This window comes from Erithacus rubecula (genome assembly GCF_903797595.1).
Source record: "Erithacus rubecula genome assembly, chromosome: 13".
NCBI lineage: Eukaryota > Metazoa > Chordata > Aves > Passeriformes > Muscicapidae > Erithacus > Erithacus rubecula.
This window is the reverse complement of record NC_136665.1, coordinates 13924229-13941403: the sequence shown is the minus strand read 5'-3', so window position 1 is coordinate 13941403 and position 17175 is coordinate 13924229. Positions and strand designations below refer to the sequence as shown.

Sequence of the window (17175 nt, the reverse complement as noted above, 5' to 3'; positions counted from 1 at the left end):
GCCCCATCCAACCTGGTCCTAAACACTTTCAGGAGTGGGGCATCCACATCTCTGTGCCAGCACCTCATCACAGGAAAGAACTTCTTCCTAATATCCAGCCCAAACCTACTCTCAGTTTAAAGCCATTCCTCCTTGTCCTATCACTACATACCCTTTAAGTAGGTTTTGTAAAATTGTACAAGCTATGTGTGGAAAGCGTGGGCCAATGAGCTGCCTACTCAAATACATCAGGAACAAGGCAGTGTCTCCCTTTGGACACTTTAACTTGGCCTCTTTCCATCACAGTAATGAGAGCATGGGGCTTCTGACTTTCTTCTCTCTCTCCCTGGGGTTGAATTGCAGATGTTAGAGCTGCAAGATTCTTTCCTCAGGCTCCAGCATCAGGCAATCAAAGCAGCAGGACCAGAGCCCTGGCAGCAGGGAGGATGCACTTGGGCAGCCAGTGCAGGAGAATCACAGCCTGCAGGGGCTCCACAGCTTGAAAATAAACCCTCTGGAAGGGAGGTTTGAGTGTCACCATCCAGTGAGAGCACCTCTGTCCAGGGCACTCCAGAGCACAGACCCAGCAACCTGCACTTCTTTCTCAAAGATAATTGCCCACAGTCTTATCTGGGAGGGAGAGGAGAAATGTAAAGCTACAAACACCTTCCTGTGAGGCTGTAGAGATACTGCTGTTATCTTTATGGCAGTTTTTAGTGGCATCAGCAGCACAGCTGAAATCAGTCGTGTCTGGGATCAGCAGACAGATCTTTGCCTGCTGTCTTTGCTGGTACATTAGCACTTCTCACATTAATTCATCAAATTAAGAGCCCTGCAGTAAAGCAAAGAAAACTTGTTGGGCAGAAAGAAAATCTTGTTAAATATTCCCCACAATTTTGTTTCGGATGCTTCAACCAACAGCATCCCAACCCTGTGGTACTGCAGTCACTCAACAGTCTCTGGGACAAAGTCTGTGTGTGGGGAGTCATAGACTAGTTTAGGATGGAAGAGACCTCTACCCTCATTGAATCCAACCTCTAACCCAGCACTGCCAGTTCACCATAAAACCATTTCCCTAAATGCCACATTCACATATTTTTTGAACACTGTTAGGAGTGGAAACTCCACCACTGCCCTGGGGAGCCTGTTCTAATTCCTGACCATCCTTCCAGTGAGAAAACATTTCCTAATATTCCCATCTAAACCTCCTCTGGAACAACTTCAGGCTGTTTCCTCCTGTCCTGTCACTTGTTACCTGGGAGAAGAGACTGAACCCCACTTGAGTACAGCCTCCTTTCAGGGAGCTGTAGAGAGCAAGAAGGTTCCCCCTGAGCTCCTTTTGTCCAGGCTGAGCCCCCCCAGCTTCTCATCATCAAACAGTGCTCCAGACCCATCCCCAACTCCATTCCCTTCTCTGGACACACTCCAGCCCCTTAATGTCCTTTTTGTGGGGAGGGGCCCAAAACTGAAGCCAGGATTTGAGGTGTGCTCTCCCCAGTGCAAGGACAAGGGGACAGTCACTGCCCTGGTCCCACATGGCCAGGTCACTGGGAAGGCTCCCCATGACCAATGATCCTTCAAACCAGGATCACAGGGCACCTTCAGGACACCTGTTCTTGTAAAGATGAACCTTTTGGATCTGTATTTCCAGACAGTCCCAACCTTCCTTACATCCCCAGGGAAGCATTAACTAATGAAATGCAAGATTTTGGAGCAGTGTCTCAGAGCTAACACCATGTGAGCACTTGGCTCCTGCCACATGCAGCTGGGGGAGGTGTGGGGTGTGTGTCTGGAGAAGGAGCTGATGACTTTTCCATGGTAATTACCTTCAATAAGACACAGTCAGAACACAGCAGTGTGTCACAGGCAAAATGGCAAAGCAGCAAGGCTCTGCTATCATCATGGCCCCCCTCCCTCTAAACTAATGGGCTAGATTACACTGGAGGAGCTTCTGAGAAAAAAAAAAAGGGAGCATATTTAAAAAAAAAAAAGGTGGTGTGTACCAGGAAAGCCTCAAACCCTCATGAAATATTTGACACCATCTGGGTTCTAACTAGCAGAAGAGAAGAGAATAAAGCATTAAGTTATGAATAAAAATGGTTTTGTACTCTTTATACCCCCACTGGCAGTAAAGCAGTACTCAGCTCACAGATAGTAAAAAAAAAAAAAAAAAAAAAAAAAAAAAAAAAAAGAGAAAAAAGAAAATAAATATATTTTTCAAGGATCTTCCACCACAGATGCCAGTCACAGCTGCCTGTGGTGGGTGACAACCCTGCTCTCATTACCATCAATACCAGAGACAAGAGAAACAGCAATTGTGAGAATAGGTTTAAGAGAGAGCCTGCTAAAGCTGAGCAGAGCAGTAGCTGCAAGCTGGGGAAAAGCTTTGTCAGAAAGAGCAGCACAGGGAGGGACGGGATGTCTCCCGGCAGAGGAAGGACTGTCACACCAGCAGAACGATTGCCTGCTCCCTTTAGCAGCATGTTAATGCCAAAGGGCTTTTAACAAAGCCTCTCTCCAAGGCACTTAAAGCTGCTAGGATGTCACAGGATGAGAAGGAGGATCTTTTAATGCATTAATAAATAGAGGGATTAAAAAAACCAAACCCCACAAGACTATGAATAAGCCCCGGTTTTTCAACAGAAAAGGAATGTATCCAGTGATTTGTACTGCAGTTATAAGTGGCCTAGAAAGCCATTTAGAAGCAAAACGAAGTTTTTAGGCGAGATAAATCAGGATAGAGAAAACTGGAAGAGATTTTGCATGTGTATATGCACATAGAGATACTTTATATGTAGCATATGTATGATAGTAGTTATATATTGTACATATCTATTATACCTTGTGTATAGATATGTCAAAATATGTTATGTATATTTTATATATATACACAGGTCTACATAAACTAATACCCCACCTCATTTTCTGCCATCTTTCCCTGGGCATCACAAAAAGGAGAACATCAGCAGAAGCATCTTAGCAACAAGTTAAACACATTCCTTGAGAGCAAAGCAATTGCCAAACCAACAGCCTGGGCTCCCAAACCCTCCTGTTCTCTCTCCCTGGGGCAGCCCCAGCACATGAGGCAGGCAGGGACAGCCACCACACTGCCAAAGAGACCCTGAGGACACCACTCACTCCTGAGTCACTGCAGAGATCTGAGAGGTTTCAGCAATCCTTGCACAACTGCTTCCATGCATTCCCTTATTAGCTGAGGTTCAGGCTCTCCCATTACATTAACAAACTGACTGCGAGCTCCAATCGATCTCAAGGCACCTCTTGGTCCCTGTTAGCTCCTGGCACTCAGCAGGATGCACACATCTCACCAGGAATCTTGTTAGGATGTAATTGTCAACAGCAAAATACTCCCAGGCTGCAGCACAGCACACTGACAGTGCAAGTGGCTTCCAGCTCAAGGGGACAGTCCTGCCTTTCCTTTCCTACTGCTGCTTACAAGAAAGAAAGAAAAAAAACCACAAAAATTAAAGAAACAAGACCTGCCTGGACCTTTCTAAGGCTGTTTTGTGTTCAAGAGAGCTGCACAACTGCACTAAGTCATGGACACCAACAATCCCATCTCCAATTAACAGCAGCAGTTATTCTCTGGTATATTAACACATCTCTAGTGCAAGGAGGTATTTCACATACCTGTAAGGCAGGACAAAACAGCTCTCCATCTGCTCAGCCTGGGAAGACCAGACCCTGACATCTCTCCCAAGAGCTCTGTAAAAAAAGGGTGTTTTCCTTTAATCAGAATTTTTGAGTTGATTTAAAATATGTAGCAGCTGAGAGCTTCCAGCTAAACGCCTGAGGAAGAGCTGCTAAATATTTCTCAGGGTTAGAAAAAAAGGGGAGAACCTGAGCCAAAATGTTGTCAGTGAAGGCTGTGGCTGTAACAGGTGGGATGAGGGGCAGCAGATGTGTCCAGAGTGTGGCTGCCACCCATGAAAGCTACAAGCCACTTTCCTTAGGAGTCCTTTGCCACATAAGGAAAATGGTCACTTTAGCAATTTCAAAAATCTCCAGTCTTTCTTATCCTTCTTTCAATTCCAAATCTCACTGTCCTGTTACATCCATGGTCTCTTTAGTCCCACAGAGGAGGTGAATCCCCCCAGACCCTGCAGCAGGAAGCACAAACCTGCCTCTGCTGCAATCCCAGGGCATCAGCACAGCCCAAACACCCCCAGCCCCACCTTGCACCCACACTCTGCCCAGGCTGTGGGGCAGCCTCTCCCTCCTTGGGGGGCAGCTCAGAGCACCACTGCTCCTCCAGCAGAGTCCAGCATTCTGGACACAACATAAGCCTGGGAGCTTCTGCATGAATTTAATTCCATGTTAGAAGAACTTTCCTTTTGACCTTTGTCATCCTCTAGCTGGGATAGAAGTCTGCAATTCTTCTGCAGTCTCAAGGGCTGGAATAGGTATGAGAGAAGAATTAAGGATTTCTCTTTGTTGTGCTTACCCACTCTTTCCTTCACATGTATTTGAGCTCTCCCAGCATTGCTGGCCTCAGGCTGCATTCAGCAGAAGCCTTTAGGTGCTCGTTAATTAATGCTTAATTTGTGTGGGCCTCTGCTTACAATTCTTATGCAAATCCTTATCAAATTGTGTTCTGTTTTCAGCTGAGCTGGATCCAAGCCCTAAAAAGCTAAAATAGGAAAGATAAATTGAGGAGTATATGTGCAGGTAATAAAGCCTTTATTGTCCTCAGAGGATTTGCAGTAACCTTGGGTCATGTGTACTACAAGTATCAATTTAGAGGAGAAATAAAGAGTGTCTTAATGATTGAGTCTTGCAGAATGTACAAGAGCTGTTGTTGGAAAGCAACTACCAATAAACACTTACTGATGTGTTGGTTATTAATGTAATGTTTTTATATAAATTCTTCCTTCCACTAGAAGGAAGATAGATCTTTACCAGAGGAGAAAAAATGAGCTTTTTCTGTATAATTGAATCATTGTGTATGTTGCCTGGTACTAGCACAGCATTTGATAAAGCCACATCTATTATGATCTGTTTTTAATTTGTGGTCTTTATTACAGTTTGTTGTAGCTACCTAATTAAAATTTGTCAGGGAAGTAATCAGCTTTATTTCTGTAGTGAGATCAGTTTAATAAGAAAACAATTTTGCAATTTGGTTTTATTAATTAATTAGGCAAAACCCTATATAACCCATGTAGTGTTGTATAAACCCAGGGATTCCATGACAGCAGTTACAGTGTCCCAGGAAAAAAGGGATATTTACCTGTGGATATTCTATCCCCAGTGTGGCTTTTGCCCCTGCCAGCTTCAGAGAAAAGAAGCTGTCATATAATGCTTAACCTGAACGTGTCTGCTAGTGCACATTTTCTTCAAACAAATCTCAAAAAAGCATTATGTGGATATGGAGGCAGAAGAACTGGATCAAGAAAAATTCACCAGCAAATGCAGGAAATGAGTCAGCATCTGTACATGGACTTCCTCCAGTTGTCCCAGGTGTCAAAGAAAGATGTCAAAGTGAACAAATCTCACACTCCTGGGAAAACAAATCTAAGAAAATAGTGGGAAGATTGTCTGGGCCACCAATGGAGGAGGAGGAAGAGTCTCAGGGTTGGGTTGGAGATTTTTCTGCATTCCAGTGCCCCAGATATGAAGTCTTACTGAAGGTACAGTAACAGCAAGCCAGTTGAAAAATGTACTTTTCTTCTCTGAAAGATTTATGAAAAATTGTACATATGGTGTGTGTGGCCCTGGGCTCCCAGAAGAAAATTCAGCATGCAAAGCCCTGACTCACCTCCTCAGTCAGTGCACTGGGATGGGAGAGTTCCCCTGCAATCTGTGAGAGCCTCTCAGAAATTACACTAAAGACAGATTTTAAAAACTTTCTGAATTCAGCAGGCCAAAAAGATAAGGCCAGATACAAAGTAAGAAGTCGTGGGGAGAAGCTGTAGGTTGTGGATACTGAGAGCTAGGGAAAAAGAAGTTTGAGTCTTTCTCCAGCTCCTCAAAGGAAACCAGAAGGGAAAGAATTAATAACAGAGATTAGCACCTGCAGTTGGCACAGGAGGATATGTGAGAGATGTGATGTTGGGGTGAAAGCATGTTTGCAAGGGGTGTTACCTTCCCTGGACCAATGAAATTAACTTTATCCTCAGTTCTACAATCTAGTCTATAAAAGTGTGATTGCTTTTTTAATAAATTGCTTTTCTTCCCCCTCTGAAGGAAGTCATGTGTTGCTATATTCTTTCACTGCTTCCTAACCGTGTTGTGACAGTAGGTGTGCTAATTAAATTACGAGAATTAACCTGCCTTCCTGAGCTGATATTTGGAAATGGAAGCTGAAGATCTGAGGCTGAAATTCTCCCTGTCCCTCATTTCTCCCCTGGCAGTCACCTGAATGCTGATGTAACTGCAGAGATGATTCAGACTTTTCAGATCACAACTGAAAGCTTAGATCCAAAGGCTATAGAAGCTCCCAAGGTTCACACCTGAGCACTCCCAGGGCACAAATCCCAGCACAGCCCCAGGCACACAGAGGACAGCTCTTGGCTGCCTGCTCTTCATGCCACTTGCACTTCTGAGGGCATCAGACACTGACATGATGCTCCCACTTGCTGAGGCAGAGGAACCTGCAGATTTTATCAACTCAGCTGCTGCTCAGCTCCCAGCACTTGCTGGGCTCTGCTCTGAGGAATCAAAGATCAACTCTCTTTGCTTCCAACAGGAGTAAGCTAGGAACTAAACAAAGCACAACAGCAGCCTTTTAAGCAAGCTTAGAGCCGGCTCTGAGGATCAGCCAGACATGCTGCCTGCACCAGATCAGCTTCAAAGCCAAGAGCTGAGAGTGCTCAGGGCAGCCACAAATAGTCCGAGTTAATCAAAGAGCATTTTCCACAGTCAAGGTGCAAACTTCTAGTAACTAAAAGGAGATGCTGGGGCTTTTCCAAGTATGTCCTTGTGCTTTTGAGCATCAGGTGGGGCTTTCAAGGGCTGAGGCAGATCAAGCCTTGCACATTCCATTCCCTTTGTTCAGAAACCATCACAGTGCCTTGGATTCTGTGTGAGCAGCCCACTGCAGGCTGGAATCCAGCTCCAGCTCTGCTGCATGTGTCACAAGGCACTTGGTTTTTCTGTGCCTCTGATTCCTTCCCTACCATTTGAATATCTTTGCTATTGAGTTGTTCAGAAATTGCTTCTTCGAATTTTCACTGTGCTTAGCACAAGGGGCTTTTGATCCAAGTCAGGGACTGGGGAATGTTGCTCACAAGACACCAAATTGGGATAAAAAGGGTTTGCACATGATAAGATGATAGAGTGAATTGATTTGATAAAAGGCTCTTAAGTCATTAATTCAAGTCATGAAAGATTTAGAAACATTTCAGCAATGGCAAAAATTCTGTTAGAGCCTTAGCAATTTCAAAGAACTTTTTCTTAATTGGCTTCACAATATTTTTTCCATTCAGCTTTTTTTTTATTATTATTATTATTATTATTTTTGTGACAGAGGACTATTAGGAAATTTATGCTTCCAGAATCACCAATGGCTCCCAAACAATCTTTTCAGGACTGTGCTGTGTTATCTTTGCCTGAGTAATGGGAAACCTGCCTAGATTCAGTTCATCTTTCTAACCCAGAAAATGAGCATCAGCTGATATTTTAGGTTTTCACAAATCTACCTGGCCAAAAAAAAGGAGACAGGAAAAGAGACTAACACCAGGGACACAGTACCAGTGTTAAACTGTGATACCAAGGTGGGCACCCATGGGAGCAGCCACCCCCAGAGCACTGGGATGTCCCTGAGCAGACAGACAGACACAAACACTGTGCTGGCTTTGTCACTTACTGCCACAGGCTGGGTGCTGCCTGTTCTTGCAACCCACCATCACAAGAGGCTTTGCTGATTTATTTGTAGTAGGACTAAATGAATATTTGACCTCCAGATGAGGCTGTGTCCTGGCTGAGGTCCAAACCCTGCACCTTACCTGCTGAGCTTCATTTCAAAATCCACCATGTCCATTTGCATTTCTTCTTTCAGCTCCATCCCACTGCAGAGACCTTCCTTTTCACATCAAAATCCATTACAAAACATTGTCTTAGCTCCTGAAAACACTAAGAGCCTTTTTATGTCAAAGAGTTAAATCTCACTCAGCTGGCATTAATTCCTTCTTTTAACACCAGAGAGTTTGATCCCTTCCTGTTAAAAATTAATGCACCAAAGCTGAATCATTATTATCTTCTCCTTTCCAGCTGAGGAAGAAGAAAAAATTTAAAAGGCTCCAAAATTTTTCTGGCTCGTTCATCTTGGTAGAATCTTATTAAATCCTTAGAGAGCTGTTCTGTTCCTGGGGTGTGACTGCTTTTTTGTCCCATAGGGATGCCACAGTGGGACAAATGTTGGCTCTGAGACAGGACTTTGTAGGTTGGAATAAAACCAAATATTAGGATGATGAGCATTTAATACTGAGGCTCTGGCCCTACCCAATATCCCTCAGTTCCAACACAAATAATTTATTGGCCACCCTTTTCCCCCACCATCCCTGGTCTGGACCACCTCTTTTCTAGTTTCACTCCCTCTCCCAAAGCACAAATGTAGTGGACACAGACCCCTGAGCACCAGCTCCATGGAGGGTTTCAAGAGAGGAGTAAGTTCAGCCAGGTTTGGACACAATTTTATTCCATTTACAAGGAGCCAGCACAGGGTATCCAGGCACACAGTGTGTAGCTCACTCACTCATATGGTGCCAGGCCATTTCTTCTTTAAAATCACAGATTATTTTGTGGTTTTCACATTCTTGATCTCTTGTAGCAGGTCAGACATTAGAGTGAGACTGACTAACAAGATCAAGAAATCTTCAAAATTAATTTTGTTCTCTGATTCCTCATCCAAGGAAGAAATTATTTCCTGGTATTTTGGTTTGTTTTCTTGGCCCTATGGAGGATTTTAAATAAAAAAAATGAAAGCATGAGATTCCTTTTTTATTGCATCATTAGAAAAAAGGCATATACATATGTAAATATTAATGTATTTTTTAATTTTCCCATTCAGGTTGTTATATCCACATTCATATTAGTTTTTCAAAAGGTATCCAAAGAAATTCAATCAGAAATATTGCAATCAGACAGGAGAACAACCAGTCCTCAAAGTTTCCATCAGAATCCAGAATATATCTTTTAAAAGACACCTAATCATGACTGAAAATCTGATGATGATGATTTAGCTGGTAACTGCTAGGAAAAAAGGGAGTCCTGTTTCTTGATAAAACTGGGAGGAGGAAACAATCAACTGACCAACCCTCTTAAATTTAATGTTTAAATATATACAAATACATATTGTAAAGGTCTCAGAAATGTTGATTTTTACAGGCATAACTTTAGTACTGCTATTCTTGGTCCTCTTGGGAATTCATATTGGAATAGATTATTAAAACTCTGTAGCATATCTATTATTTATATTTCTTTATGAAAAAAACCTTGCTAGAGTGCCAGAGTAGTTTTTTAGCTTAATTTCCAAACCATCTCAGGATCTCCAGCTTAATTGCTTCCAGTGATATTTTCAATTTTTTTTCAATAAGGTGCCTAGTTTCTAATTTGAATTTCCCCTCCCCAACCAGTCATGTCATTCTGTTATTTTTGGAAGTAAAGGTATTACCTCTCTTGTTTACTTATTTGAGCTCTTTTTTATTAGTTCTATATAGCTTTTCTTACCACTTGGTAATTTTTTTTTTTTTTTTTTTTTTTTTTAATTTAGGGATGGGAAAAAAGCCCTGTAGGAAGTTTACAGCCACAAGTGCTGCTGTGGTGGTTTTTTCACCATACCCAGCCAGGCGGGTGAGGGCTTTCTGCCCCTCTCCCCCAGGAGCCCACCAGTGACTGCAGTGAACACAGGGCTGGCTCTGGCAAACCACCAAACACCTCTTTAAATGCCAAGGGTTTCTTCTCTTCATAAATCCAGCCTCTTGTCATCATCCAAGAGTTTTAATTTGGTTGCTTGTTTGTTTTTTTTTTTTGGGTTTTTTTTTTCAGTTGCCCTGTTTACTTTTAAACAAATTCAAGCAGGCATCAGTTGTGGTTTATTGCTGTCCCCCTCCTTTGCCCTGTGTTAGACACAGGCTCAACATAAAGCAATTAAGTCACAGAATATGTTTGTATCAAGTCCCTAAGGTCTCAGTTGGGAGATGGACTGATGCTTGCCAAGCTGAGCTGCCATTCCTGCACCCAAAATTCTCAGCCAGAGCTGTCCCAGTGCCACCCACTCAGCAGACCCCCTCACCTGCATGAAATGCCCAAACTGGGACTGCAGTAAACTCTTGGTCTCAGCTTTGCTGAGCTTGCTCTCAGGGTCAGCATAGCTGTTGTACACCAAAGCTGCTGTAGCAAAAGCCTTTTCAAGGTCTGAGCCTTTTCTTAGAGCTAGAGGGAGAAAAAGTTTATCCAAAAAAAAGAAAAAAAAAAAGATTTTGAGATATAATTGAAATAAATTGTTAGAACCATCCTGGGTAGGTGGAAATCTGTGTAGTTTCATTAAAGTTAATGAGACTGAAACTGTTTATATCCACAGAGGATCTGGCCCAGATTTTATTTGGAGTGGGCCAGCAACATGCCTCATATCCCATGCAATCACACCCTGAAGGAAGCTTTCCTTTGGAGCTAGGGCTGTGACAGCATGGGCTTGAGACCCATCTGGTCTGCCCTGACCCTGGGCATGCAGTGAGGACCTGCCACACCATGGGACAGGCATGGTGACCATCTCCTGGGTGCATTTGGACTCCCAGAGACCTGCATCAGGGAAAACATGGCCCATGTGGAAGCCTGGCTGCACAGGAACATCCATGTCTGAGCATCAGTGCAGCATCCAGCATTATTCTTGGGATTTGGCTGGATTCATTTCCCCCACTCATGCATGACTCTGCATGCTCACAAGCCCCTGTTAGCAGAGGTTACACAGATGATTTATGTCGGGATTTTTTATGAAAAGGCAAGCACAAGAGATGTGACAACACAGGAGCACATGGCACAGGGACCCATGAGACCCTCCTGACTTGCATCAGCTGAGGATCTGCACAGCCCCTGCAAACCCTGTGACACTGCCAGAACCTTCTGTGTGCATGAAAAACCTGAACCCCTAGTGCAATGAAAGGTCCCCTTACCTTTTATTGATGCCAGCTGCTTGGCTATGGGTACTCTGGTGGTGAGAAAGCAGAGAGGTACAATTATCACTTGGTAAATTCTGTTGGGTATTTAATTTCTCCATGAATGAGCTTGCTCCTTTCTGTTTGATTTAATCACCCAGGAACTCAGGGCTCCCCAAGGGAGGGTGCCTTTCCTTCACTGTGGAAAGGAAAATGGACTCTACAAGCAGCACAAAATCATACAATTTCTAATCCCTCACCTAAGTGAATAGCCTGGAGTTTTACTACAGCTGATTATTAAATTTAAGTGAGGGACATTGCAACACACTTCGTGTAATTTCTTCATGACCATGAAAGATGTCCCAGAGGTTTCCCAGTTTTATATCCATTCCCAGGAAAGCAGAGAGGGGTCTGCCATCCCCTCCTCACCAATGCTCTCACTTTGGAGCAGGCACATAGCTTTTATTTCCAGCAGGACTCACATTTTGAGAAGCACCTCCCTGCTTTCAATCAAAACCCAAAACCTGCTTACCTTGTGCTGAATCGCTAGAAACTAATTACAGAGTGTGTGATAGAGACAAACACACCCAGATAATGAGTTCCAAGACAAATGGCAGATCACCCAGCTGCCATAACAAAGAGATGACTTACCCTTTGGGCATGCCTGCAGCAGCTGTGGGGCTTTTTTTGGTGGAAGCAGGAGCTGGCTGGCTGACTGAGTACTGCTTGGTGCTGGGAACACTTGCTCTGCAGCCACACATCTCCAGGACAGGGTGTTTGTGATCTCCCAGCAACTGGATAATGCAAGCAGGTGGATTGAGGCTCTGCCCCGTGGAAGCAGCCTGCTTGTAGCCATGCCCATCAATAATGTAAACACTGCCTGGGAACCCTGGAGCCAGTTAAATACTCCAGTCTACTGCTGGGCTGGCAAGTGGGGCTTGTATTTTACAGGGGAATTTGACAGAAACAAGCCAAACTCATAATGGAACCTGGATCCTCTTAGATCTGTGGGGATGTAACTGCATCAGGAATAAATTCAACACTGCAGCCATTCATCTATACAAATTATAATTTTAATAAGAAACTTTCCCAGTGTGGGATAATGTAACTTGCCCCGAGCTATAAAGTGAGTTATCCTACATCCAGAGTCAGAATCCAAGCATTTCCTAGTCCCTGATCCAGCATTTACCCTAGGTGAGCACACTCCTACTCCAATATTTATTCTATTTCCCTGTCACAGTGCACAGAGACCTGCTCTGCCTCCAAAGCCCTTCCAAAAGCAGCATCCAGCCTGGAGCCTGTGCTGTGGTTCCCAGCTGAACAGAGGGTGCCTGCTTCCAAAAGCAGCACGGAGCCATATGGCAGAGCAGTCACACATTAGCAGAACTGGAAGGGCTCCAGTGAACTTTGTTATTTATTGGCATGGATATGGCTATTAGAAAACACAGCTTGTCACACTGCCTATCTCCATGCACGGGCTCCTCTCTGTGGATCCTTTGCACAGAGGTGTCTAGACAGGATAACTTCAACTTAAAAGACTAAGCAGCCACTTTAATTCCAGGGTGGTCTGTTAATAGGTACTGACTTCAACTACCTGATCCAGGTCATCCTTCCTGGTGAAAGGAAACAATACTGATGTTAAAACTATCCATGATGAGACTTTATGTAACGGGACACACAAAGGAGACTGCAACAGATGGCCCAGAGAATTAAAATGTTTTCCTCATTTAGTAGAAGCTAAATTACTGAAGGCTAATGAATAAGGATGTTCACCACCTTACCGTTCCTGGATTTTAATTATCTTAAAAAGCATGGGAAAAGAGAACCTTTAATTTTCCATCTAAGAGTGTCATTACTCAAACAATTCAGAGCCTTTTTCTGAGAGGTTTAAGCTGTCTTAGATCTCTAGTGCATTCTTTAGGACTGGCTCATGAATAAAACAGAGCCTGTAATTGCAATGACGAAGCCAAAACACATATAATCAATGCTCATTATTCCATCAATTAACACACTAAAATTAAACAAGAATTCAGGCTTAGTAATCTGCCATCAGTTAAAAAAAAAAATGAAGTCTTGATATCATGTTGAAGTGATAATTCCCTTTCACATCTGTTGAACCATACAAGGAGACACAAAAAGCATTACATCCTGGTTAATATGTGGATGTTTGGTCTTAGAGTCCAAGGTAAAAAATGAGAGTGAGAAACGACTCAGTTGTCTGTTTATCAGTGGCAGGCAGTACTGTGAGTGGGCTGGCAAACCCAGCCCTCTGTGTTTTGGGATCTTTCCACCATAGATCAGATTTCAGCTCACAGTTGTTTTAATCCCACCGACTTTTGAGAGCCTGAACTCTAGAACAGGTGATTTGCTTTGCTGGGGGAGTAGCAAGTTCAAACAAACCTGGGTTCATTATCCCTCTAGAATACACTAATTAGCAGGAGTGTTTGTGCCTGACAGATAAAGGGTAGCATGAGGATAACCCTTCCTTTGCAGATGATCAGCTTTGAAGACAGTGAGATTTTGGCTGGGTGTGTTGCTCGAGTATTCTGGTCAGCAAGGTGTGTGTGGAGCCAGGCCATCTGCTCTGTAGCTATTTTGGTACCCACTATTTATGTTTGAAATATCCAGGTGCCTTTATTGGTCAATTTTTAGCGTGTTTCACACGTCAACAATCCTGTCTGCACAAAATACACAACCTGCCACTTCAAACTGTAAAATCTTTACAGGCAGTTCACTTAAAATAATTGCCACTGCAAAAAGTCACAGCCTCTGCTTCACTTTTGGAATTCTCCCAGAGTTTCCCCCTCTTTTTGTAAGGAAATGCTTTTTGCATTTCAGGAAGGCTGATGTTGTGGAAGGTATGTGTGTGTGACAGAGCCCTGACTCCTTAGAGATGACCCTGGGCAGGGCAGGATCCAGGGGAATACCTGAAACAGGAGATCCACTCAAACCTCTTGGCCTCTCAGGCTTCATTTCACCAGCAAACCCTTGGGGAGCTGCAGGAGAAGAGCTGCTCACTTCACCCAGGCAGGAAATAGCTTGAACTCTTCACCCAGAGAAGCTGTGGCTGTCCCATCCCTGGAAGTTCCATCCCAGGGGGGATGGAACCAGATGATCTTTAATCCTGAAGATACTATTGCCAAATACTATTCCCTCTGAGAAATGTTTTATTATGGGACATTTAGGCTTCAGAAAGGCAGCTATATTCTTAAAAACATAAAATCTCATTAATGGGGGGCACAACAAGAAAAGTATAAGAACAGACACTAAATACAACAAATAGGATGCCTCCCTGCTGAACTACCAAAATTCTGTATCAAAATGCTAAGGTCTTCATAATAAGGATAGATGGCATTGACAAATTATGGGATAATCAGCACCAGATATTAATAGTAAAATAAAAATGATTGCTGATGTTAGAGAATTCCAAAAGTAAAAACGCTTGGGTTTAGCAGAAGTAGGGAATAAAAAGAAACCCCAAAAAAGAATATTTAAGTTAGGAAGAGCATGAGCTAAGTAAACTATCCATTCACATACATAAAGAATTTTGACACAAATTTATCTTAAAACTAGTGGACAAATGACTAAATGCTTGTAACATGAAGTGGCATACTGTGAGAAGAGCTATTTCAGAAAAGGATTAAATAATAAGTGGCAGTTTTTACTCAGTAGTTCTTAATCTGTCTGTCATATTAGCTGTGAAACTGGTGATATTGTGAGGAGCAGACCACAGGGAGGTGCAATACATGTTGGTGCCACTGCCTCTTCCTCTTTCAGCACATCACAGTTTCAGCCAAGATTGATTCAAGGCTACATCCTGGATTCCTCTTTCAATTTCAGAACATATAAAGATTGGAAATAATTAACCTAATCAGGCCAGGAAATTGCAACATGAATTCATGCAACAAGAGCACAAACTTTCTCCAAGTCTTACCCATCACTGAGGCTCTGTTACGTGCAGCTCAATGGCCACACTGAAGGAGATTTGGGTCACCAGGAAAAATTTCACACCAACCCCATGTAGCCAGGGCAGAGCCCTGGGGGCTGTGTTTGCATCTGAACTCATCCTTGATGCATTGGGCAGGAAATGAAGCAGGCTGCAGAGCCAGTGGAACCCAGAATTACCCTCCCTGCCCTCTTCAGCACCTTCCCATGGAGGGCATTGATGCTCCAGCTCTTCAAAGTGCATTCCCTCCCCAGCAAAGAGCAAAGGGGAAAATCCAAAACCTGCAGGTGAAAGTGCCTTGGCCTCTGAGGCACCTGGAGAGAAAGTCCTGTGCTTTTTTCTCCCCACACACTCACCAGATGTACCAGCCTCTCCCCCATAGCTTCACACTTGATAATGCAAACATGCTGCTACCTTGGCTAGCTGAGAAATGGGCTATAAAGAGAAACACATGGGAAAACAGGAGGGACAGCACAGAAGATCAAGGAACATGTTTTTTTCTCTCCCAGGCTGACCTAGTTATTTAACTAACTGGCAGAGGTACTAATGATGAAGAAGGGAAGCAACGAGGCTGCCAGCAGCAGTTTCACAAAGGATGCTTGAGCTTACTTAGATATTTGTCTTAAATCCAGGTAACATCAAATACAGTCTTTTTCATCAGTTGCTCAGCCCTTGGCTATGCAGTCACCATCCCCAGCTGAAATAAATGTTCAATTTCTCCACAATTGCAAAAGGATGTGATAAGACTCAAATCCAGAGGAAGATGGAGGAAACATTCAAATACATTTTGTTACATAACACAGCCAAGTGCATCATCATTTTTGTTTTCACTTTTGCTGCTGCCATACCTTATTAATCTGAAAAGCTATGGATGAAGAGATTTTTCTTCCCTCCTAATTCAGAGTGAAGAAAACAGTTCCCAAAGGGTAACAACCAGTTCAATGCTCTGTACAGCACAAGGAGCTGAGGCACCTGTGAAGATCTGGCCAGCTGGGTAAAGCAAGGGCAAATCTTCCATGAAAACCTGTGCCTCTTACACTACTTTTTGTTAACTCTTCCACCAGTTCTGCCCTTCATGAGAAAGCCTTAGACCTGGAGTTACACAAATAGTGCCCAAAATATGACATAATTCTGTTCCCAGCCTTTTATTTGGAACTGCTCTTTATCCAGGGGTGTGAACTCCAGAAAGCTGCAGTCCTGTGCTCACATGGTTCCACAAGAATTTCATCTGGTTTGAAATGCTGGAATAAACAAAAGCAAAACTCATTTCCATCCTTCAGCATTGGATAGAAAAGTTTAGGAATAGGACCCTTGCTGATTTGAGTGGAAAAGCTCATGAAGAGAAAGCTAGTTGACACAAAAACTATTTCTAGTGGAGAATCTCAGATATGGGAGCCTAGTTTGGGATATTCCTCATGAACTAATAGAAAGGGAATTTAAAAGGACAACAATAATTAAAAAAAGAGCAAAAGCAGGACTATGTGGGAAAGGATATGAGAACCACACATCCCATCACACCCCTTGCCATGCACACAGATTTCACTTTCTCCTGACTTGCCAATGTTTAACTTTTTTCCAAACTTAAAAGAAGAAAACCAACCAACCAAAAAAACCCACTTCCCCAAACCAACAAATAAAACTCAAACAAATAAAACCCCCCAAACCTCAAAAAATCACCCAAACAAAAAAAACCCTAAACAAATTAACCAAGAGCCAAAGTAACATCTTTCATTAACCCAGAAAATTGTATTTTGCCTTCATTTGGAATAGGAGAACATTTAGATATTCCAGTTTGTTTTCTCTACAACTCACACATAGCTTTCCAGCAATACTCAGAACTGGGGTAGTTAGCATAGTACTGGGCTCATCCTACTGACAGTGGGAAGAGAGGTGAAGAGGCAGGCAGGTATTAAACTGCACACTTTTAATTATTTCAAAAAACTTGTGATACTAATCTTTAATGTCAGGTGTTTGCAGAAGTGTTGTACCCCACTGTACATTAAACCAATCCCCACGAAAGTGTTGGAAAACAGTAAGAACATGACCAATAAGGTCAGGCATAGGAATAGTTATTTTTCTTTAATAGTTATCTTCATTATTTGGCAGTGACATTTCAATATTAACATACTCTGAAAACATGCA

The 17175-nt window shown here is 43.0% G+C and overlaps 1 protein-coding gene and 1 long non-coding RNA gene across 2 annotated transcripts; both read right to left on the bottom strand.

Moving 5' to 3' along the window:
- Positions 1-567: 567 nt before the first annotated feature.
- Positions 568-3703, bottom strand: LOC306807272. The gene is made up of 3 exons (XR_013775683.1): positions 3628-3703; positions 1806-1930; positions 568-811 (listed from the first exon to the last, which is right to left on the bottom strand). It is a non-coding gene; the product is annotated as an uncharacterized lncRNA (long non-coding RNA).
- Positions 3704-8387: 4684 nt separating this feature from the next.
- Positions 8388-11884, bottom strand: SNTN (sentan, cilia apical structure protein). The gene is made up of 4 exons (XM_079317391.1): positions 11739-11884; positions 11106-11140; positions 10229-10368; positions 8388-8887 (listed from the first exon to the last, which is right to left on the bottom strand). The coding sequence occupies exons 1-4, from the start codon at positions 11846-11848 to the stop codon at positions 8729-8731; spliced, it is 444 nt and encodes a 147-aa protein (XP_079173517.1). The 5' UTR covers positions 11849-11884; the 3' UTR covers positions 8388-8728.
- Between the last annotated feature and the right edge of the window lie 5291 nt (positions 11885-17175).